Source organism: Eschrichtius robustus, chromosome 12 (assembly GCF_028021215.1).
Source record: "Eschrichtius robustus isolate mEscRob2 chromosome 12, mEscRob2.pri, whole genome shotgun sequence".
Lineage (NCBI taxonomy): Eukaryota > Metazoa > Chordata > Mammalia > Artiodactyla > Eschrichtiidae > Eschrichtius > Eschrichtius robustus.
Genome location: NC_090835.1, coordinates 92,059,686 through 92,085,020, shown reverse-complemented (window position 1 = coordinate 92,085,020; position 25,335 = coordinate 92,059,686). Strand labels below are relative to the sequence as shown.

General features: G+C 37.0%; 1 protein-coding gene across 4 annotated transcripts in view; it reads left to right on the top strand.

Annotated features, from left to right (window-relative positions):
• Positions 1-25,335, top strand: part of CDKAL1 (CDK5 regulatory subunit associated protein 1 like 1) — a 650,586-nt gene that overhangs the window by 411,627 nt on the left and 213,624 nt on the right. For all 4 annotated transcript variants that reach the window (XM_068557565.1, XM_068557566.1, XM_068557568.1 and 1 more), the window contains one exon: positions 5,901-6,046. In XM_068557565.1, coding sequence (XP_068413666.1) covers positions 5,901-6,046 — 146 coding nt within the window. The remainder of the gene's footprint in view (positions 1-5,900; positions 6,047-25,335) is intronic.

Below are 25,335 nucleotides of genomic sequence, written 5' to 3'. Positions count from 1 at the left end.
ATGAAGATAAGAATATACATTAATACTAATGTCAAAATGCTAAGAGTTGTAATTATACACACATTTATGTTCAACTGGTATTATCAGTGTTTTGTTTTATTTTTAAATTATTATTCTGCTCTGCTAATGCCAAGAAATCAAAAGAGTTCTTGTATCTGGATTGTTGTGATGGTTACATGAATCTACACCTATGTTAAAATTCGTGAAACTGAACACATAGAAAAAAGTCAATTTTACTGTATTAATTTTAAAGTAAAATAACGGAGAAGAAAACTAGCAATAAACTCTGTTGTGATTCAAACACTATATAACATGCATAGGTGTATGTTAAAAATTATGTATGTATAAAGTATATATGTTTATATATTTTATATATATATATATAATATATATATATTTAAAATATAGTTGCCCTTTTTTCCATTTAAAAAAAAAGACCATGTCTACCAGACACTAAAAGAACAAATCAATACCTGATCAATTTCGTGGGAATAATACATGCAACCCCGTTAGACTGAGTGTTCAACTCAGACAATTCTATTGGCTTCTCTTAAATATGACGTAGATAATTAAAGAACCCAATGGGAAGGCAGATGTTAAAGATTTATTTAGAAATATTTAACTCTTATTTGTTTATGCTCTGATTATCCCAAATGATGCTAACTTTACGTAACTTTCGTTTTGCACGTCACGCGGTAGTTAAAAGAATGTTCTGGTGATTTCACTGCTCTAGTTACGGTTGCTTGGTATGTGAAATGATGCAGCTAAACAAGTATTTATTAAAGAGCAAACTGTGTTTCTGGAATGGGGATGCAAAGAAGGCAGTAACCTCCTTTGCATTTTATAAACAAACATGTAAACACAACTGCCTCCTTGAATGGGGAAGCACTCACTTGTGTCCGGCACTCGACTGAGTATTGATACTTTATGTATCTCATCTGACTCCTCCCTCCACAGTGCAGGTATTTTTATTATTTCTATGGTAGATTGTATCACCGTTTACCAAATATTCTGCTTTCCCTCTCCGTGGGAGTGTGAGAATCTCTGCCTAGTTAAGCTCAGGAGCAGCTGTGTGACTTGCAACAACCAGTGAAATGCGGGAAGAAGGTTTAAGCCAATGATTCTCTTTTCCTCTCCCTCTTCCACATTCACAGTTTGCAAGTGGAAGCAACTTGAGCAAAGCTTTATTAGCCAGTCCATGAAAGATATGTAGCATGAAGAAGAATTACATTTTTGTTGTTATAAGCCACTGAGATTTTTTTTTAAATTTTTTAATTTATTTTTGGCTGCATTGAGTCTTCGTTGCTGCACGCGGGCTTTCTCTAGTTGTCGCGAGGGGGGCCTGCTCTTCCTTGCGGTGTGCAGGATTTTCACTGCAGTGGCTTCTCTTTGTTGCGGAGCACGGGCTCTAGGTGCACGGGCTTCAGTAGTTGCAGCACGCGGGCTCAGTAGTTGCAGCGTGCGGGCTTCAGTAGTTGTGGCGCGCGGGCTCAGCCACTGAGATTTTTGAGATCGTATGCTATACAGCATAACCTAATGCATCCTACTGATACATTGTCATTTTATGAATGAAGAAAATGAACATTCGGAGACATTTAAATAATTTGTCCGCAGTGAAGAGCAGTAAATGAAATAACTAAGCCTGTAAATGAAATAACTAAGTAAATGTAGAACCTAAGCCTGTCAGACTGCTGAGTCCTTTTTCTTAACCAGTTTTCAGTAAATACTGGAATGGAATTGTATATCAATTACAAAAGTAGAACAGGGGATGAAGAAATTAAGCGTTGTATGGGCCACAGAAAGTTCCACCCCAAATGGAGTTTAATCTTGAGTGATAAACAAGAAATTTCCAGGCAAACTGCACCATTCTGTGAATATACTAAAAAACATTTAATTGCATACATTTTATGAGTGAATGGTATGGTATGTGAATTATATGTCAAATAAGCTATCTTTTCATGCCTAAGGGTAAATGGTATAGTTTGTCTTTTTTTTGGGGGGGGGGTATTTTCTTGCTTCAACATATATCTTAGATTAGCTGAAAAAAAAAAAACATAGCAATGTTACATAAAGTTTAACATTTTAAGTATGCAGAGACAATACTTCCTAACAAAGCTATAATCTGAGAGGGCTTTCACTGTGAATGCAGAGACATCTGAATGCAAGTATTAATATACACTGAGTGACTTTGTTCAGCTGGTAGTATATATATTCAGAACCAGGTAGAATATGATGATTAATTTGATGACTGCTGGACAATAAAAGTGAAACTTAACATTTCTTTTAAAAATGCACCATACATAAATTGCTTTTTAAAATTAAGCCTGTTTTCATTCATTATTTTTTCTTTGCTTTTTAAGTTCATTAAAAAAATCACAAACAGTGAGATGAACGCCAATTTGTAATAGGAAAACCCCATGTGAAAACACCAGATAGAAATACTGTTTTGTTGATCTGTTAGACATTCTCTGGTCTTTGCCTATAAAATAGTCACCATCTATTTTAAGCAGCCTTGGTACATCAACCCTTAAATAAAAAATGACCATATATTAAAAATAGATACTATTTCTATGCTAGTTGCTACCAGGGCTCCTTAAAACACACACATGTGCATGCATGCACACACGGACCTACACAGGCCTGTGTGCACACGTGTCTGCACACATACTTGCCTGTCTACTCAGACTCTCTTACCCAGCTCTGAGCTTAGGGTTGCTCATGGCTGCTGCTCTTGGGCCCACCATTTATAAATTATTTCCATAAGAGTGTACATTGTCATTCCAATCCGAGGCTCCAACAGACTTTTAGAATTATAACCCATGGTGGGGCTACCTATACAGAATCTGATCTTTTCTTGGATATATATTTACTTACATATTCATATATAATTTTTCACTGTTCTAAAATTAAAACAGGCTGATTATCTGCTTGTTTACCTGCCTGAATATGTGCTTATTTACCTGCTTTAACCAAATGGAGCTAATTGAAAATTTGTCTTCCTATCAAATAGCAATTATATTTTCAATCTCTCTCTTTGTATCTTGATGTAGTTTTGACTCAGATCTACGTTTATATGTTTGGCGGTGTACTCAGCAGTCCTAGCCATTGTAGAGATCCAGAGAGGAGTAAAACATAACCGCAGCCCTTGTCCACCTTCCATCTGGAGATGCACGACCCATGTTGCAAAGTAGAACCAAGGAGATATTTTGGTAACACCAGGAACAGGTTGCTGAGGAATCACAGAGGAGGAAGTCATCTCTTGCACCAGAGAATCTGTAACTCTAAGCTGAACCTTAAAAATAGAGAAGAATTTTGAAAGGGGAAGTAGCCCAAAGGTTACTCTTAACCAACAGTGCTGAGTGAGAAGAGGGATAAAAGGAAAAACAAAAGAAAAAATATGTACTTTGTCTCTTTGGGGTACATTAATCTATGTTAAGTCGTGATTCTTTTAGTAGAAGAAATACAGACTTTAAATAAGGGGCAAGTTTATTTTTATTTTGTGTTCTGGTGCCTACTATTACAAAGTCTGTAGTATGAAGCTGAAGATAATTACTAGCGGGAAATCTTATTTTGAGAGCCAAAGGGGAAAAAAAACCCACCAAATTTATCCTACTTGTTTGCTATTAACATTTTAATTTGAAAATTGTCATACTATAATAGGGCAGTGCTTCATCTAGTGCAGTATCCTGTTTATAGGAGAAGGCCACCTTGTGTGTTTCCAACAGAAACTGCACCCTTTCTGGCCCTGGGTCATGTTTACTGGGAACCCCTTTCAAATTTAGATTTTGCAAGTCAGTACAAGTTATCTCTCCCTCACTTACTAGGTAAGGAAACTGCCTTGTTGAAAAGCTATTCTGTTTATTGATAAATTCCTGTTCATGTGTCTGAAAACGTGTTACCATGAACTTTAAATACTCTCCAAGGAAGAAGAATGTTAGATAATTTATGTATTGAGCGCCAGCGTATAAGCACATACTGGATTATCTTATTTTATTTTTACAACGGCCTGGTAGCCCAGTGAGGTGGGTATTACCACTATCTCCATTCTCCAGATGAGAAAACCAAGGCACAGAGATTGAGAGTAAAATTTCATTTCACAAACTGTGTTATTTGTTAAGGTGTCATTTTTTTTTTTACCACAGTATGTATGTTGAAAGTTAGTTAAAGCTGAGTCCTGCGCCTTTAGAAAACAGAGATTTTTGTATAATTTGTTTTTCTCACGCTGTTCAAGAATCTTGATATTCAAGTGTGAAAAACCTGAAAGACAGAGAATCTAGCAGGAGGACAACATATTTATTGTAGAGTAGGTAGTGATAAATGTTGCCCTGCATCCCACAGCCTTATTATACATGGAAGGTGTTGAGTAAGGAGATGAAGAGCCTTCTAACTAAATACCCAGCCAAGAAATGTAACAGTTTTGTGAAGGAAATCTTCAGATGGTGTGTTAGCCAGTTATTTTGCTGCTAAATAAGAAATTCTTGAACTTCAGTTCCAATTTAGTAATCTATATATAACAAGGTATATCCCTATTAATTCCTGGAAGAGAAGGTCAATAAAGGATATCCATGAGTAATATCATTTGGTTATTTGAATCTCTTAGAAGGATTTTTTAAACCAACTAAGCTGCTCCTAAGAAGATGGTTAGTTTGTCACTCTTTTCTTCCACTTTGGTAAAAATACTAATATTATAGTCAATGGAAAGAAAATGAAGGAATGAAGGGTATGGGTGATACATATGCATGACTGGCCCCTGAATAGCTAAGAGAGGTGACTGTATGGAATCTAGGTGGCTCTTTGACTCCATGAGATCCCTCAAAATACTGTTCTAACGATAAAATGAGATGACAGACGTGAAAGTATGGTACAGTACTTTGTGAAAGTATGGTACAGTACTTTGAAAACTGAAAATCACTGGACACATGCAAGTTATTAAAGAGCAGTTCCTTTCTTGACATTTTTATCTCTGTTAGACCTTTAGTGTTCTCTCTCTTCTCCCCCCTTTTCCCCTCCCCCTCTTTTTCTCCTTCCTTCTTCTCCCCCAACCCATTGATGGGCCATAAATTAGTCACATTTTTCTTCTTGCTCACATAAATCATAAATGGTTTCCTTACCACCGTTTTCCTTTTACCACTCTTTTTTTCTACCCACTTTGTATCCTTGGAGGAATTTAGAACAATCTCTGAATTTCCTAATTTGTTTCACTTAAACTTGCTCTCTTTAACTTTGCAAGACAGATTCTTCTTTCTGCTCTTTCCTTATTTCTCTTCTTTGGAGCTCTGCAGCTTAAAGGTAGATAGCAGTGGGTGACCACTGGTGAACTTGTTGGCTTCATTGTCTGATACTCTGCCTTTTGCATAGTAGATACTCAAAAATCAGTGTTTGCTAACTAGCTAAAAAAGAAACAGGTGAGTTACAGATTTCTTTTTCTCCTTCAGCGTTTAAAAAAAAAAAAAAGTGTTGACTTGCCCTAAATTTGGGAACTTTATTCAAGTACACAGGATTCTACAGCTTTGACCGTTTGCCTTAAATGTTGCTGCTTCTGCTGCTAATGTAACAGGACAGAATATAACACTGCTTTGAGGGAAGGGAGGAGTGGTGTTTATTTTGAAGTATGCAAAAACCTTTTTTACTCTCTAGGCATTACATGAGTTTATGTCTGTTTTGTCACCTAAGAGAGGCAATGACCGTGAGGAAATAACACTTCTGTGAAATCCTCCGAAAGTCATGTTAAATTCCCAGATGTCATCCTAGAGTGATGCCGGTGGACTTTCACTCGAGGAGCCTAGAAGATTGGTCCGTTTTCAGCTGTGTGTCTTTGCTTGCACTCGTGAGAACTGATCTGAGGGAAACCATTCTCTGATTTGTTAAAGTGATTGTTTTCTCCTTCCATCTTTTTCAAGGAAATGGCAAAAATCCTTAGTCACCCCCGAGTCTATGCCTTTCTGCACGTACCAGTCCAATCTGCCTCTGACTCTGTGCTCATGGACATGAAAAGAGAATACTGCGTGGCTGACTTCAAAAGAGTAGTGGATTTTCTGAAAGACAAGTAAGTCTGTTAGCATTTAAGAAAATAACCATCTCCTTTTTTCTTTTAAAAGCATGTGGCAAAAATGCACTTATGGTAGCCACAATTAAAGGTACTAGAGAGAGGTGAGACTTTCGAAGCTTTCAAAGCCTTTAAGTTTTCCTTAGACACCCTTGATGTGGTTTCTTCTTGCCCCTCAGTTTTACCCACCTTCCATCTGTGCATCACACCCCATTAATTTGTGTAAGGTTGCCAGTCTTCCTAAGGTAATGTGCACTGTGATCATTTCTGTACCTGACCTAGTAGATGAAAACTGCTTTAGCTTTGCTCTGCTTAAATCTCCTTTAATGTGGCTTTTTGAAGTTGTCAACTGATTTTGACGTGGAGGTAGGTCAAATCATGTCACTACAAAAGAGATAATTTTCTATGAGATACCATTTTTTGAAGAGTATCTGGGAATGTCTTTGCTTTTACACACTTATCCTTGTGGTTTTCTTGCAGAATGGGATTTATGAGGAGATCTGGGGATTCTGTTTTTTTAAAGTTCAAATTGCCATTGACCAAAATTAAGGCACATTTACACAATCTCAGACATGAATGATAATTTTGCTTCCACAGAAAACACTTGCAGCCTATAATTATATTCTTCAAAATCCTACTTCTCATCATCACCAAACGTTGAATGCCTTCTGTGATTATAAAAGGCAGGAAATAATGCTGGCCAAGGTCATACAGAATGTTCTCGTCTGGGGCACTGTTCTCCCCGCTGGGGCTATGTCATTTATCTTGGCATATTTGTGGCCTGGGTCTTTCTACTTTCCATAATTTTTTCCCATAGTCTTTTCCTCTGTTGTTTTCCTAAATTAAAATACAACTCTTTATTTCCATCTTCTTGTTTATAATTATGTACCTTTGTACCAAGTACTACGTGGATATGATTGCTTTATACAAATTGTAAGCAATTATTTCTTCCACCTTCAATTAGTCACTTATCCTGACTACATACAGATCTTTTAAAAATCTTTTTCTTCTTCTGCTTACTTTCTCCTTCCTTCCTCATCTTCCCTTTATGTGTCTGATTTTTTTTTTCACCTCTAGGCATTTCTTGATTATCCTAACCACCAGAAATAAAGACACTTGGTGTGCATTAAAGCAAATACAGCTAATTGTTCGAATATTCAAATCAGTGAATAGAAAGTGTATTTATTCTAAGATTTCATAGTTATAATCGTTAAGTATATACAACTTTCAAAGTTGAAAACAGAATAATGATGGATCTCTAATACTTCCTGATCTTGAACAGAACTGAGAGCAAGGCTAAAGAATAAGGATTTTTACATTAGATGTCTGTTGTTGGCCTGTATCCCTCCTTTGCATTTATTCTAGCTTATTATAGGTAAACTTGTCTCATGTAAGAGAGTCCTTTTGGGCACGCTGGTGCTGGTGAATAGCATGTTTTCAGAATTGCAAATAATTGGTTACACCTGTGAAATTTCTTGCCTTTTGCTTACTAGAGCAGTAGCAAATAATGCACACAGTCCGTACCTGTGGCACAAGATTTTGCCGAGTGTAGACATGCAGGCTGTTGTGCAGAATGGACTAGAACACTTTCCAAATAGTTGTGTTAATGTGACTCAGTGAGGTTAAGGAATCAACACCTCCTTTTACCTCCATTTGGGTGAGTGCTGACTCAGTTGTTTGGGGAATTAATGAGGCTACTTAACTGGGCAACAATTTCCCAACAAGCTTTTAGCCTTTTATGTTACTCCAAAGATGGACCTTTTAAATCTGTTGCATTTTGAACAGTTTCAACAGCGTCCGTGAGCTAAACAGGGGTCAAAAGATGATCCCATCAAAGTATTAGAAAATAGTACTAAGCTCATTATTCTTTCTTTGGATTCTGAATTACACTGTGGCATCCATGTGACTTTTCTAGAACTATCCCAACTGTCTGGAAGACTCCAGAACCTACCTAGGGATCTCCAGTATTTCTAGCACTGGAAGTATCAGAGATCCCTGGAGAGGAAATTAGAGGTGCCTGGAGAAGACAACCTATCCCACCCATCCATCCACAATTTCAGTTTCAAGTGCTGTGACTCCCTGGGATTGGAGAATATGAGTCTAGCCAGTGAGCATCTCCAGGTGATTTTTTAAAAATTAACTCTGTACTATATATAGTTTTAGACAGTTCATCAGAACCAAAAAATTGTATGTTTTGTCCCATCTATCCTGTTGCTTGTAAAGAATAGTATAGCCTCAATCTTGTGAGGACTCTGTAATCTAACTTTACTCTCTAGTGGAAAAGTTTTCCTGTCCTCTCAGGGAAGTTCATCTATCCAGTGAATAATTTCCAACTATGATGGACATTTAGAAATAAATGAAATATTTTAAGCACTCTTCTGCTCTGACATTTGCTTACTTTTCCCTATAAAAACTAGCATAGCTTTATGCCAAATAGATTCATGATTCTTGGAAACACCAAAGTTTCAGGGGTTTCTGTAGAACCACTAGTCTGGATAACTGATCCAGCATAAAATTGTTTAGTTCAGTGTTTATTAAAATTTAATACAGTATTGTCATCCTTAGGAAGAGGGTCTGATATTACCACATTGCCCTAGTTGATGCCTAACACTAAATTCATACAATGGCTCTCACTTAAAATGGAGTGTCTGGTGCTCACTCCTTCTGTTTTTTAGAAGGAGTATAAATGTGGCGCTTTTCATTTGCATCTTTTTTCCTCTGAAGCCTTTGAAGTCTTTTTTGTAATGAACCTTTAACAAACAAGAGTCTCCTTTATTTATTTTTTTCTCCGGCAGTTTGAGGCTTCTCAAATATTCATGTTATGAATTTAGGGATGAGGTATTTCCTGATCTGTTTCCTCAAAAAATCCAATGTTTAAAACAACCTACAGCATTTAAGACTGAAATCCACACTATGGGATTTTACATAAAGCTGCATGCTTTTAAGCTGTTAGTTCAGCGGTATTCGTGGTGCCATGTTTCTCAAACAGTGGAGGTGAAATCTTTTTAGTTAATTTTCTTTACAGTTGAAATTGGCCCCTGTTTTAGCTGGGAGCAGTAGAAGTTTACATATGAGCCAGCTTGAAGCTGATTCATTATTCTCTTCAGTTGGTTGAAAGTTGGCAGCTACTCCCATAATGGCAGCTGGATTGAAGATAACCTGGTAGTGTTAGCACGTGTGGAGGCATATGGGAATGTACTAAATCAGGCAACCTTTGCAAAGAAAAGTGTCTAAATTACTTAATATACTAATTTAAAACGGCTGGTCATGAGCAGACAATCATATGACTGAAATTATTCTATTCAAATGTATGAATCCTGTTGGAAAATTAAGTCCTTTGATGTTTTTATTTAAATGGATAAGATGATTTCTTGAAATATGTAATGGGATTTATAGGGATGTGGAAGAAAACTGCATAGAACAAAGCAAGAGATGCGATTCTGGTTTGAGAGAGATTTGTGTTTTTATAATTTTTAATAAATACCTCATAAATTTTACTGTTTTCATTACCTGTCACTTTACTGGCTTCTCTGTTGTCTTTTTAACATAATACTGGGATTTTAAAAAGTAGAAAACTTGAATCATTTATTTTTATTTTCTCGTGTAATTTTAAAGACTTACTTCCCAATGAGAGGATTTTTCACTGTGATATATGGCAAGGATGTAATTAGGGTTCCCAGGACCTTGGGGCCTTGGACATAAACTTTAATTGGATCCTACCCCATTTGAGCAGCGTTGAATTTACACAATCACTCCCCAACATAAACTGTATATTCACATATATTTTTAAAAAATGACAACATGCAGAGTTCTTTTCTCAAGAATATGTTCTAATGCTGAGTAAAAGAATCGCTTAGTCCTCAAATTCACACATGAAAGTGTGAAAGGAATATGCAAGAATGTCCTATTGATAGATAACATTTTAAGAAATGAAGTGGTTTATGAATTAAAAGACCTAACCGTTTACACAAATTATTTTGTTAAAAGTCCAGTGACCTTTTGATTTATGTTAACTAGACCTTAAACTTGGGAGACAAGGTTCTTCTCCCTCACTCAGTAAATAAAATTTGAATGAATTAATGACCAGTTTGTTTTCACTTGCAAGTTGCATGGATCTAAAGTAACTTGCACCGTACTGTTAGCGTCTTTGTGTTGACTTTTAATTCCATGGTATTATCTATCTCAGAATTTACGATGATCATTTATCAGTGTACTGTGTACTTCTGGATTAATTTGTCTTGTGTCCCATACTAACCCTTTTAGCCCTGTGATATCCATTCGCACACCCCTAAGTTTACTATACCCAGAGATTTCCAAGTGACATGCCACAACCAATAACTAATGAGTACTCAGGGGTAAAGGGGAATCTTTTTGTGGGGAAAACAAACTAGAGGGGAAGTGGCAGCTTTGCAGAGAAAGTTCTGTCCTCTGACCTGTCCACTGTACGCTCAGACAGTGAAGGGGCACAAGGGCATGAAGCTGGGGTCAATCTGGCAGGATGATTTCTCTGAGTCACAGTTATCTCATATCATCCAGCCTGTCCTATTTCCTACTTTTCCAATCTATCTGCAAAAAAGTCGTGCTCACTCATTAGTATCCTGAGTTCTTTTTCTTCCTTTCATTAGTCCCTGTCATCCGTGTGTCCATACTGGAGCACAATCTGATAAAAGGCAAATTATATTAAACTTGTATTTTATTCTGTTTATTTTCCCCCTCTGTCTAGTTTTATTCCTAGTGGCTTGGAAACGTAAATAGCAATATTTGTCAGAATAGAAGAAAAGAAAATTGCAAAAAAAAAAAAAGAAAAAAGAATGATTCAACAAGTATTCAATAATTAAGTTTTCTTCCAGATACATTCCCAGATGTGTTTCTGTTTGCTGAATAACCACCTCCAAAATAATTTAGGCAAAACACTTCCCTCCAAGATGTTTTCTGGCTCTTTTTCATCATCCTTAATACCTTTAACTAGGTTGTTATTTTGGGAGTCCCTAGGGTCTTGTTCACACTTTTATCTTTTGTCAGATTTCTTTCTGAGGTAGTGAAGTTCTGTTCTTTTCCCTTCTCTCCCTTGCTACTTTTAAACTTTTTCAAGAGAATGAATACATATCATTGGAAGAGTTATCTAGTAGAAAATCATTTACTTTTGCCTTTTTGAACATAGTATTATATTTATATTTGGAAGATTTTGACATCATGTGCTAAATACCGTATTATTTGGGTATTACCCCAAATTTGATTAATTGGTTTGAAGGTAATTAAATTTTCTATTGATTTAGCTTTCTATTGTCCTTCTAGCCTGGTTCAGAGAGAATTCTCATCACCACTCACCTCTTTCCATCTACTTTTGTAATATGATTGTGTTATTCCTTTTAGGAACTGAGACGCTCCCTTCCCTTAATCCTTTGTATGTTTTCTCTACCTCAGCGTTTTGATGTAAACATTAGAGTCTGTCAAGTCATATACTAATAGTAAGCATTTTTGCTTTCAGAGTGCTTCTTTTATTCCACAGGGCTCACATATTGTCAGGATGTTGTCACAAAAACCTTGGCAGGTATCTAGGTTAGATATTTTTAATCTGCACTTTATAGAGTGAAGGTCAGGGTTCACATGGTTAAAAAGACTTGTTGAAATCCCATAGTGACTTAATGCATAATAGGACTAGGTCCTCAGTTTCTACTGTGTAACAATCTTCCAGCCCATTCTAATAATACCTGTTAATTAAATGATTCACTTTTTCATTTATCTGTTTTGTGCCCAGCACTATAATAAATGGAACAATAACAATATCAATAATACTACTTAACATGCTAATAGTAATAAAACCAATAACTAATATTTTTGAGTTTCACTTTTGTGCCAAATACTGCTATGAAGGCATTGCGTATATTAGCTTACTTAATTTTTAAGGCCCAAAGATGTTCAGTAATTTCCCCATGGTCATGCAGTTAGTGACAGAACGTTGATGAAAACTCAGGCCATGTTATTGCTGAGCCAGTACTCTGTTGTTGTTCTCATCTAAGGCATGTTGCTCTGGGGATGGAGACAATAAGGTGGACTCAACAGATGCTGAGAAGATAAAAATTTACCATGTGCGCCCAGAAGGGAAGATGAGGAAGGTAGGCATGAGGGTCAAGGATGGCTCCTCGGTATCTTGTCTCAAGACATAGTAGAAGAAGATGTAGTTAACCAAGATAAGGAAATGAGAAGAAGGAGGAAATTGGGTGGAAAAGATAATGGCTTTGTTTTTAGACATATTGAATCTGAAAGGCCTTTGTAGGCAATCCAGAGCTGCTCCTGCAGGCTATAGAAAATATGGGTCAAGAGCCCAGGAGGGAGATGAGGGTCTGGAGAGAAATACTTGGCAGTCATCAGCATTTGAGGAGTAGACAGAGCTGTGGGTGATGAGATCATCCAAAAGAAAGAAAACAGACCAAGAACAGAAGTCCAGGGAACGTCAATACTTGAGTGGTGGAAAAGGAAAAAGGGTCCTGTGACAGAGGCTGAAAAGGCACAATCAAGCCAGTGTAGGAGGAGACCCAGGGGGAAATAACACCAAGGAAACCAAGGGACATTGCAGTTCTAGGGAAATGAAAATGGTAAGGGTCAAATGCCAACTGGAGTTGCCTCCTATAAGCAGATGTGGGGCTAAGTGCTCTGGGTTATATGGGAAAATAAAAAGTATTGTTAGATTACTTTCTTTACCAAATACTATAAGTGTTCAAAAGCTACTGAGTTGTAGTCATGGCTAATATGAGAACAAGTCTTCCTGGTCCTTGGTTGATGGCCGCATCCTCGGTTCCTAGCACAGTGCTTGGTTTGTCCCCCTTGACCTCCATATGGTTGCACTGTGTACGTGGCAACCAGGGGCACAAGAACAAGAAGCAGGGATAATGTGTATTTGTTGAAGAATGGCACTTACTCTGGAACCAATAACATTAAGGCTTAGAGTAGTATTTCTCAGTCTGCTTTAATTAAAGTTCTCTTTTCATAGGCAAGAAAATCCCCTGATGTTTGCAGAGAAACTGATATATTCCCTTTGGTGGAAGATAGTACTCTGCTTTCCTAGAGATTCAGTGTTCTGTGGACCCCTGCTGGCTAATAGCTCACGAAACTTATTAGACAACATTTATTGAGCATATAATGTGTCGAAAGTAATGTGCAAATTATAGGGGTTAACTCATGTAATTTTCACCGTGGCACACAAGAGATAGGAAATATTATTACCCCCATTCTACAGGTGAGGAAATTAAGGCACATAGTTAAGAGACTTGCCCCAAGTTACTGTGCTAGTAACTGGCAGATTCAGATTCAGGCTCCAGCCTGTGATCCTCCAAACTTTACTTGTTGCTATCATGGCATCTAGCTTTTTCAGGTAGGATAATTTTTAGAAACATTAGAGATAATGATAATTTTCCAATTAAAAATTGTACTATACTTTTAAAGAGAAATTTTAAAATTTTACATGCTTTCTCTTAAAAATTTAATACCTCTTTCTATAGTCAGTATGCCCTTTTTAGCTTTTACTCCCCATCCAGGTGGAGTCACTGGGTTAAGGGGGTGATAAGTTGTTTGAATGTGACCACGTGGAGGAAACCTACAAATAAAAGTAATGAGCGGCTTACCTGTAACAACATCTTTAACTATAAGCTGTACGTTCTTCATGAAGTGTGTATATAAGCAAATAAAATGCTGTACTAATGGTTATGTGTTGCAGAGCTATCATCCTACATAACCTGCTTGTTGTAAACACTTTGTAAGTCCTCATTTCTACCTCCTAGTTATCCTTTTCCCTAGAGCCAAGTATATTAAATATACAGCTCCAACTCCTGCTCATAAGCAGCCGCAGTTCTTAGCACTGATCATTTTCTCACTTGCTGCTGCATAAGGAGAGAGAACCAGTTATTGGTCACTCTTGCCTCCCCTTTCTCATCCTTGTCGTCATCCTCTGATGGACATTCACTGAGTCCTCATTATTCTATCCAGGACCTTCCATTCTTAACAGAAACAACAACAAATCAAGGGAGCATGTATAGTGCATGTAATTTTGACTGTTCTACTAGACTTTGCAGTACTATTCAAAAGGTGCCAAAACTAAGTCAGCAGCAAACAATGGGGAAAAGATTAGATAATGTAAGCCACAATTGTTTTTAAAGTTTGAATCTCAGATTATTAAAATCTGACCAATTTAAATTAAATTCTGGAAATAAGACCAAAAAACATCACTGTGAATTAATTTCAAAGGAGCCAGAGTCTTGCATTTATTCAACTATTATTAATTGGTTATAGAATATATGTTAGGCACTTGTTAGGTGTAGAATATGAACACAGTAAAACTTGATAACTGTCTTTTAGGGACTGACATTCTTAAATCATGGATAATATTATATAAATACTTGTAACTACAGTGTTTGGTAAGTATAGTGAAACTCTAACGTTAATTCTGGTATAGCGGGTGGGGACGAGTATAAATGTTTATTATAGGCTTTCCATGAATAAGAAAGAAATACTGAATTACAGGTCTTACATGAAAACCAGCCTCTTTTCCTTAGACAATTATACTCTGTAGGTTTGAGTTTCTTTATGATATCATAAAACCTACTTCTATTGAGAAAGGCTTTAACTAGCTTACACACACACAAGTATATTTATGTATATAAAAGTCATAGTTCAGTTTGTCTGCGAGTGACAGAAAAAAAGTAATGGCATAAAGAAAGTAGAAGTTTATTTTTCAGTCATGCAAATGAAGTCCAGACTAGGCAGTAGGGCTTTATAAGGCTCCGGCATATCGGGGATGCAGGCAGGCTAAAGCTTTCATCTCATGGTCCAACATGGCTGCTTGAACTCCAGCCATCAGATTTGCATTCTAGTCTGTAGGAAAGTGAGAGGCAAAGAAGAGTATGTGTTCCTTCCCTTTAAATGCTTTCTGAAAGTCACACATGTTACTTTGATTATATCCAATTGGTCAGAACTTAGTCATGTGTTTGCACTTGGCAGAAAGAAAGGCTAAGGAATGTAATTTTTATTTTGAGTCGCCTTGTTCCCATTTGTAAACAAAGGGCTCTGTTGGAAATAAGAGTAAGTGAGTTAGTGGGGAGCAACTAGTAGTCTCTGTCTCAGTGTTTCCCATTTGATCACTCTTCTTGCTACATATAGAACTTATCCTTTGTCTAAGAGAGATAACCCTTTGTCTAAAAGAGATAACCCAAACCCCATCTAGTTACCCTGTCCTACTGTACCAAGATCTATGGTTGATGCGCTACCCTTTTTAGAAGGTCCAGATGTGGCTTTCTGTGGACTGATGGCTATAAACTAAAGGGCAACCCAATAAATTCCCCATTTAAAATGGAGTAAAAATAAGATGATTATAACTTTTAAAATTCCCATTTGAAAAATGGGAGAATGTGAAACACATATCAGCTACTATTCAATGGGTATTAACAAACCCTGTTTGGTAGAAATCATGAAGGTTTTCTGCCCTAGCACTGAAGGACATTCTTCAGTTATCCCATCTGATGAGCCCTGATTTCCCTCTGTGAGAGAAACTCCCTAGTTGATTGACCTTCACAGCCATATCTGTCAAAGGCATTAGGGAGTCTGATCTTCTGCCTGGGTTCTAACACTTCCATGCCTGCTTTCTTCTGGTGCTGATTAGAGACATGGAAATTGCTTTAAGAGCTGTACATGATATGCAGATCATCCTGGTGTATCTTTGGCAGCCCAGTTCCCTAAAAAATTTAGTATGCTTTCAGTCTATTTGTTTCTTGTCAGTTCCATGAACAAGTGTAGTCGAAAGTCATGTCTGGATATAGTTTTGAACCTGAAGACTCTCTTATTTATTGACCTCTGACCTCTGTTTATCTCCTGCCTCTGAACTTACTGATGACTCCTTTCAGGCCATCTGAAACACTCTTAATCCCATCACTGCCAGAAAACTGGGCCAGTGTATGATGGGGCACCAATTCTGTCTTCCATGGTATTGTAGCCAGTGCTTGTGATTGCTTTGCTTGGCTTTTGCAAACCTGCAAACCTCAAAATCACAGAATTCTCAGTCAAATTAGACTGTAATTCATAAACAGAGATTTTCTTAGAAAAGCTCTGTTTTGTTAAATCTCAGCTTGCAGCTGGCCAGTCCTAATCTGCGTTCCTTGTTGCTAAGAACAGTAAGGGGGAGCCAGCTCATATTTAAGGTTCTGAATCATTTGTAGCACTTCTACTGCTGCAGACTTAGTTAACATTTGGTCTGTCTTCCAAGGTTCAGCAGGTGACAATTTGACCAAATATTTTGCAAACATATAATGTTAATTAGCTTTCCAGCCTGCAATATGGGTTCTTTCTACCTGCTGCCCAACTAAACTAATGCCATACTTTTAGGTTCTATCACATGTAGCACTTCATTTTAGATAGGATTGGTTTTGGCTGTGAGTCACCAAAAACATAAAATAATATCTCAAAGAAGATAGGTGTGTATTGCCCTCTCGCATTTAAAGAAAAAATTTAGGAGGTAGTAATCTTGTGCTGGTGGGATGGTCCACAGCAGCAAGGACTCAGGATTGTCTTGTTGCTCAGCTCTCCTCAGCCTGAGTTTCTGTATCATGGTCCATGATGACTGCTTAAATCCATCCATCAAGTCTGCATTCCAGCCAACAAAAAGGAGAAAGAATTGAAGAAGGGGTACCCCTCCTTTCCTTAAAAGTTACATTCTTGAAAGTTGTACAGGACACTTAAAACTTATACCTCATTGATTAGAACATGGCCATCCCTAGCTGCAAGGGAAGATAGGAAGTAATAGTTTCTTCCAGGCGTCCACGTGTCTAGCTAATAATCTATTTCTGTGGAAGATGGCGGGAATGGATATGGAGGGGTCACCAAAAATCTCTGTCACTACATGTACTTTTTTAAAAGTTCTCATGTTAAAGTTTGATAACTGCCCCTAAAAAGAGTTGAATTTGTAATCATAATTCTAAGCATCTAATTATTTTTTCTTGGGTATCATACCTTCTTTTGCACATGAACCAGTTGATATTCTTCGTTTTATATTGTTGCTGGTGGGGTTGGTGGTTTCATTTTTTTAAATGTACATATACTGAGACCACCTCACAAACTAAACGATATTTTGGCATATTATCAGTTGTCTATTTTGAGTGATTATCAGAAAATGCCATTTAAGACTTGAAGACTTAAAGACATTTAACATCTTCATTTTTTTTCTAATATCAAAGATCAGTGTTATCTCAATTTTTCTTGTCCTAGATGTCCTTTTTGTATACATTAGCAATTGCCTCAGCCTCATGGTGAGTCCCTTCTTGTGGTTCCGTACCTCCTAGGGCATATCCTTCTACCCACTGCTTCTATCTATCACACTAGATCAAAAAGTAAATGCAAAAGCCTTAAGTATATTTCTCCTGCTACCATCTCCAATTCAAGATGACAGTATACTGGAGTTGGCATTCTACCAGAATTACTAAATACTTTCATGTTAGAACAGAAGAGACGGAGAGGAGAAAATCACATTCTTCTTTTATTTGTTGGGGCAAGCTTATTTCCACCCCAGGATTTCCTCTCCTTTTGTGTGGGGTTACTTGCATGATGTGCTTTTGCTTTATTTATTTTAGGTGTCTTAGATTCTTAAAGGAATTTCTTCCTTATAAACTAATCTATTTTGATCAATGAAATCAGTGGTTTCTTGTTAATAGCCTTTAAAGTGAACAGATTTCTTTTCCCTTAATTATTATTTAGAGCAAGTTGTTTTTAGTCTAGCTATGTAAATAAGACCAAGCATCAAACACCTTTTAGAAAATACTGTTTTAATTCAACTGTCCAGTAATGCCTCTTTTTCATATACTTTTCCCTAATTTATTGTGATTCAATGTTTTAATTGTATCGTTGGAAAAAGTATTATTCTTTTGAGTTTTTCCTTGAAAAAATTTATTTCATTGTCTAGTTTGCTCTAACTCTTTCAACTGTTAATTCTTTTTTCTCCCTTTTAAATACTTTGTGCAAAGCCCTTGCACAGAAACGAAGACCCAACACAGCCAAAACTAAATAAATAAGTAAGTAAATAAATAAATAAATAAAATTAAAAAAAAATACTTTGTGCTTTCAAGAATCATGATATAATTAAATTTTGAAGAGTGTTTTTCTACTTATAAAAAAGTCAGAATTCATCTTAACTTTTATAGTGTAATTCCCTGAATTTTTTTTATAGAGATAAAAGAGACTAAATTTGATGGGAAACACTACAACATTAAGAATCCTGGTACATAGGAAGCTTTTTAAAAAAAAACTATTAAATTTTAATACATTTTCAAGCAATATTTTCACGCATAAAAGATGTATGTTTTCCCTTTCTGTAAGCTAAAATAAATCTCCATTTCTTTCCCCAAATAAAACAGCAACAGAAACAAACAAATAGAAAAACAGCATTTGCATAAAAACATTACGTCATGACTTTTTCTCTGGATATTACTCACTGAATAATTATATTAATTTCTAATACTTATTGAGCACTTAAAAACGTCCCAGTCACTCTTCAGATTGGTTTATATATATGAACTCATTTAATTCTTACCACAACCCTGTGAAACACGTATTTTTGACAATCACATTTTAGAGATGAAGAAACCAAAGCACAGAGAACTTGAAGTTACATAGCTAGTAGGTGATGGAGAAGACTTTGAACCCTGGTTGCCTGGTACCAGAGCTAGTGCTTTTGAACTATTGTGCTGTACTATCGCACGTGCTATGCTCTGAATAAGTACTGCTCAAAAATTGGCTCATAGACCAGTGCCCGTTTGCAACCTCTTTGTCTTTGATGTACAAGATTACTGAAATGGAAAGTAAGCACTTAGATTTTCTGGTAATTTAACATTCCCGAGACACCAAATTTATGATATATTTTTTAGTAATTCACCTTAGTTGTGTTTTTAGAAATGTATCAGTCCATAATGAATTGAAAAGAAAACTGGTTATTCTCCACAAATAGTTCAAGAAGCACTGCTCTAAGGAGAGTAGCTTTTATAGCTGTTAGGTGCTTTTAAATTCATGATTTCATTCAATTCTCACAATGACCCTGCAAGTTTATGGTGCTATTCACATGCTTTAGGTTGAAAAACTAAAGATCAGAGAAGGTACATTTGTGATGGATCTGCAATTCTAAGCCTGGTCTTTATTCTATACAGTATAGAAACTATATTCTCCCGTCCCTGGTGACATTCATATTGAAACATATAAATTTGTTGAAGCCTTTTAAGATATTTTTTCTGTCGGTTATCTTCATAAAAGAGAACTTAGATTGAATAAGTAAGCTTTTTTTTTTTTTTTAATTTAAAGATTCTTGAAACCTGGAGAATATAAAGAGAATAATACAACCTGGTCATGTATTAATCCTTTGTTAAGATATTATTTTTATTGTGAATTATTAGAGGCAATTCTTACTTTAAATGTATAGTGGCAACCCTAGTTTCACTTATTAAGATACTTTTATTTTGACTTATTGGAGGCAATTGAGATCTTCTTGCTGCTGCCTCTCGTGGTCATGGCAGAATGTAAGGTAGCGTTCCCTCAGTTTCCACATCTATAAAATAAAAACGATGAGCTAAGTTATTTAAAATTCCAGTCTAACGGAAGGTTTGTATCATTTTCCCCCCTTAGCTTTCTCCTGATGAGTTTTAGTCTTTTCTACTTTCCAGTTACTCCTGTTCTCCAGAAACCCCTTATGGAACCTGCATTTTCCTGTGCCCTCGTTCCTCCTCACGGCCCACTTTCTCTGAAGAATGACCACCCTGCTGCCTGCCACCCCTCCCCCACCTTCCATCCACTCCTTGATCCTCTGGGGTCTGGTTTCTGCCCACTCTCCTTCAGTAGGTCTACTCTTGTTAAATTCCTCGTTGCAGACTCCAGCAGGCAGTCGTCTTTCATCCTTAATTTTCTTCTCTTAGGTTGGCCAGCTGCCTCCTCCGTGAATCGGGTTCAGTCTCCATCAGTCCTCGCCCCGCCCTTCCCCCCACCTTCACACATGTGCATCTGTCTATCAGAACGCTTTTCAACGAGAGGGCCCCACTTGGGTGTCCCTCAAGCTCTCAGTCCCCACCTTTCACACTTACTCTTCCTGCCATTCTCTTTATCTTAGTAAAAGGCCCGCCTCTCCATCCGTCCAAGTCAGAAGCACAGTTTTTGTGGACTTTCCTCTCTCCTTTTTCCACCCAATCTAATCTGCCACCAGCTCCCATGAGTTTGATCGCCCACACGACCTGTGTCTGACCCTTTATCCCCACTCTCACTACCCTCATTGAGGAAGTTCTATGAATTGTGTTGCCTCCTAAATCCCTTCCAGGCTCACTCCCTCCAATCCACCCTTCACTTCATTGCCAGAATGTTCTTCCTTAAAATACAGACCTTGTATTTTTTTAAGCAAAGTTCTTCCATAGCTCCCCATCACCTTCAGTACAGGAAACAGCAGCAGTAGTCTTATATCGTCTACCACTTACTGATGTGTACTGCCAGGAATGCTGCAAAGTATTTTACATGCATAATCTCCTTACACTTTATCTCCATTATGATGCTTCCCCACATTGTTTTGTGCTTGTGTATGTTTCCCCCCCCAGACACTCCCCCCACCCTGTACAACTTCATGAATGTATCTCCAGCACATACTGCAGTGCCTAAAACATAAACCCATTATATCTTTGTTGAATGAAGGATTTCTGTTGTTGTTGTCATAGGACTGATTTGTGTTGTAGGATGTGGAGATTTTGAATCCTGTAGTAGAAAAGCCTACAGGAAGGACAGCAAAGGCTTTGCTGGCTAAGGCAGAATACTTGTCCCAAGTCAAGGGAGTCAGAGGCCCTGTAATGCAGCCCACCCGCCTCTTTCATCATCACCTGAATGCACCAGGACTCGAGAAAGGGTGAAAATGACCGTCTTTATGCTTTGATTCAGTGCATACAGCCTACTACTAGCAGCCTCATGCCGACATGCACCATATTTTAAGGAAAAATAATTGTATCCTATAGAAAATAGCCTTGGAAAGTCAGTTCCCTTCCTAGCTCCGCTTTGTCTCACTCTTCACTGCTGACCCCTTTCACTGAAAGACAGTGATTTCATTATTGTTATTGTAAGATAGCTGGCTCTTCCAGACTATTTTATATTTCTTAAGTGATCAACCTTCACACAGCATGGTATCCTATGTTTAGCAGCAAAAACTATTCTTCTTAATTCCCTTTCTTGGGTGTTTAATTTAAAATATATAAAATTTAATTTAATTCCTCCATTCTGAGGTGTTCTGAAGGGTGTAAACTGAGATTATGAACACTTTTAGTTCAGGGTACCAATAGGAATTTGACATTTATATGAATAAGAATAATATCGAGAGTTACAAAAGCTAATATAGAATTGCAAGGGCTATCAAGCTCTGTGCTTGAGGCCATAAATTGATTGCCAGCAGGGGTCAAACAGGAGTCTCTGCTTTCTCTGTACAGTCTCCCTTGGGTAAGCCATTGCAGTATTTGGTGCACCAGCAGAAAGGGCAGAGAGAATTTACGCCTTCTTCAAACAAATTGCTAGAATATTCACTGCTTAAGATAGGTGTGGATTAATAGGACTTCTTACTTAGACAGATAAATATAGAGCCCAAGATTATTTTTCTAGAAATAATATCAAGCCAAGGGAAATAAATCTAACAATGTAGGCAAGTATATGCAGCCGGGCTCTGTTTGGTCCACACTGTATGTTTCAAGACAGGGTTTTATATTTCTGTTTTTTGCTATAAGAGCTGCTGAGAAAAAATAAACACTGATTCCAGATGAACTAATTTGGTCCTTATTACCGAAAACAAAATGCTGAAACCAAAGTTGATCCTTAAAATATAAATATGTATATGTTGCAATTTTTGATTATGTCTGTTTATTTCATGTCGCCTTAATGGAATGTATTCTTATAAAAATGTTATTAAAATATTGGACTGAGCTTCTAAGTAATAGAAGTTATACTTAGATGTAAAATAGAAGGATTGTCTACCCTTTTGCAAATATTATGACATTGAGTGCTTTTGATAAGGATGAACTCTTAGGTCAGGCAAACCTTTAATAGCCTAAAATTGAATAATATAAGTTTGTACATTATTATTACTTTCTGTTCCTTATTGTGGTAAGGGTGTCCTTTGTGAAGGTAGGAAGTGAATTCTTTTTGTTCTACATTCCCTCACAGTTTATTTAAATGAAGTTACATCCATATGTAAACTAGGTGTGTTTTCTTAGTGGCAAAAGGGAGGTTATACCTGGACTACCTTATTTTATCTCTGTTGCTTTGTCATCTGTCATATGTCTCATGTGTTCGGTGTTTGTTTTGTTTTGGTTTTTGTTTTTAACTAATTGGTTTCTATTGTCCTCATCACTGAGTTATTCCTTTTCTTTTCTCTCTCTCTCAGTTTTAGGAGAAACTATTTCTTCAGGTACCCATTTGTTGCAATACTGTGGATGTATTATTATTTTTTTCCTAATTAAGATCCCATGTGGTATTCTTTCTACTGCTGTGTCAGGTGCTGTGGACAGAATTAGAGTTTCTGAAGGAGTTTTGTTTTGCATTAAAAAACAAACTGGAGGCTAGATGGCATAAATATTATTAGTGGCTTTGGCTATCATTAGATAGATATAGGAAATTTAAATAATACCTTTGCCAGAAGCCTCAGAAGTCACTCAGTTGTAGCAGTAAATAGCCCATGCTTCAGCTGTTGTACATGGTCAACTGCTGTCCTGTGCAGCGTGCATTACGGTGATCTTTTAAAAGTTTTTTTTCTTAATTAATTGGATGTACATAGGAATCACCATCCATACAGCAATAGGCAAAATATAACCTATTTAAGCCTGTCTTTCAAAATGTTTCATATGCCGGCAGGCCACTAGGAGATGCTAAATAACAATATGGCTATTTAATTTACTTATTTCAACTAGCGTTGAGGAAAGAATCTTAAAAGTTGCTTCTAGCTTAATTTTTTTTTTTTTTTTACCATTTTATCTTTTTTCAAAGCATTCTATTTATACAGTGGCCATTTTCTCTTTCCTTCTTTACCCCCCAAATATTTTATCTCTAAAATAAAAATGCTTCTTTAACGCCAGTATCCTAAATGATATTGTTTAGAAGTTTTAGAAGCTATGGTGCTAACCTCATTAGAAACAAATGTTTCCTTCTCTTTTTTTTTTTTTTTTCTCTTTTTATTTTATTCTTTACTCCAAAAAAAAAAAAAAATTAAAGGAAAAGATATGTGGTTTTTGCCAGTTTAATTAATATGATCGTGAATATGTGGAATTAGAAGGCAGCTTAGAAATCAAGTCTGTCTTTCCTTGTTTTCAACCAAAGCCCAGAGAAGTTTTTGGGTTTTGTTTGTCTGTTTGTTTTTCCATTTTACATATATTTAATGGCCAAGTCAGTCTCTGGTTTTCTGTGGCACCACCTGACTGCCACGAAAGGCTCATTCTCTGAAACTGTCAGAAGTCTATAAGTTGGTTGTATTGGAGATAGCCCCATATCTTCAACTAATTTTTGCAGTTTTTGACAGAAAGGAAATCGAGCAAATTCACCGGTATTATGATGTTTAAAGAAAAAAAAGAGCCAAAGAAAAAGAATGCTAAATTTAAGTATCTTAGGAACCTCGCTACTTTGGTAGAGATATTCAAGTGAGGTGCTCTCATACTTTTATTCTGAGCAAGAATTTTTTGTGGGAGTGGTCAAAATCAGAATATTGGAGCACAGGCCTTAGGTTTAAATCCTGACTGTCTTTGTCATATTGACCCAGTTACTTAACCTGTTGGACCTTGGTTTTCTTATCTGTAAAATGAGGATAACAATACCCTTTCTTTAAGGTTGTGAGACTTAGATGAGATGATACACATTGAGATATAGACTTAGGACAGTGCTTGGTATGTACTTACTAAATGATCGCTGGTACTTTTCTTCTAGTAATAAAAACAGCAGCACAACCACAACACAGAACAGTAGTTAAGTGATACCTAAAAAATAAAAATAATTGACACATGTTATGTAGAAGCCAGTGTACTTGGCTTATGCAATCTAAGATACACACAAAGTCAGTATGGAAGAAGAAGAACTCACTGAAAATACTTTTCTGTTTTATTTTCTTCTGCAGGTTTTTAGAAAATGTCCCCTTAAGCTAAAAATGTAGTTTATTTGGCAGAACTCATCCAAAAGATTGAGAGAACAGGGTGAGGATGCCACAGCTACATATTAATTAAGGTCTGCTAATGTCTCTAAGAATGGTGCTGTGAATTGGGGTCACATTTTTTTTTTCCAGGACCAGAGTTCCTATCACCATTTTGAGACCTTTCTCCCTTTATTCACTCCAACCCTTGTTCAACCCCCAGTGGTGCCAGGCCTCCAAGCCTTTCAGTCTTTCCTCTTCATTGTAAACCTTTGCTTTCCTGGAACACCTCACAGTCCTTTCCACCGGTAGTTAATTTCGTAGGAAGTCATTCCTGTTGAAATGTTGTTGGTTTGATAATGCCTGGAAACTTCTTTCCTAAATAAAATTTGCATTTGCCTGGGGTCTCTACTGACTTAAAAGAAGAAATAACAGGGAATAGGTTAGGAACTCTGAAGAGTCAATATGCAAGATATTTTTGTTCAGAAAGAAATTTCAGAAGTTGTATGTTTTTCTGATGGACCCACCAACACACTTTAGGAAAGATACCAGTATGTGGAATAGTCCAGACTCCCAGCACTGCCTCCCCTTTTTGAAGCTCCCAGGTACAAAATTTTGTTGCATTTAAAAGCAGAATTAGTTCTCTTACCTCTGGATGGTGTAAATCATTATCTTGTTCCACTATTTTAATATAAATAAAAGTATTGTCCTGAGTTGCTGCACAGGTTTGTGCCAGCCCAAGAGTTAATTTTGTGCGCTACTGAGAGGGGGTAAATTATCTTCAAGACCTCTCATGGCCTGGCTGCTGCCCAGAGTCCTGGGAGATGTAATCAGTTTCAGTTAATTCCAAACAATAGATTGTGGCGGGGGCTCCAGTAAGTGGCGGGTTGACTGCACCCAAACTGTTGATTTAAGTTGTCAAGGGAGCTTGACTCATACTTAGACCCAACACCAGTTTGGGTCAGCTGACTTATCTGTAAACCATTACCAGTAAAGGAGGCTTCTTTTGTGTGTGAGGAGGGAGGGGATGACCTCTGGTCCTGTTACCCCTCCTCCTGTTCACTGCCGCCTCCACAGCCTGGCCCTGAGGCTCTTTCTGTGACTTTTCATCTGCTCAGGCCTCGGCTTCTTCATACTG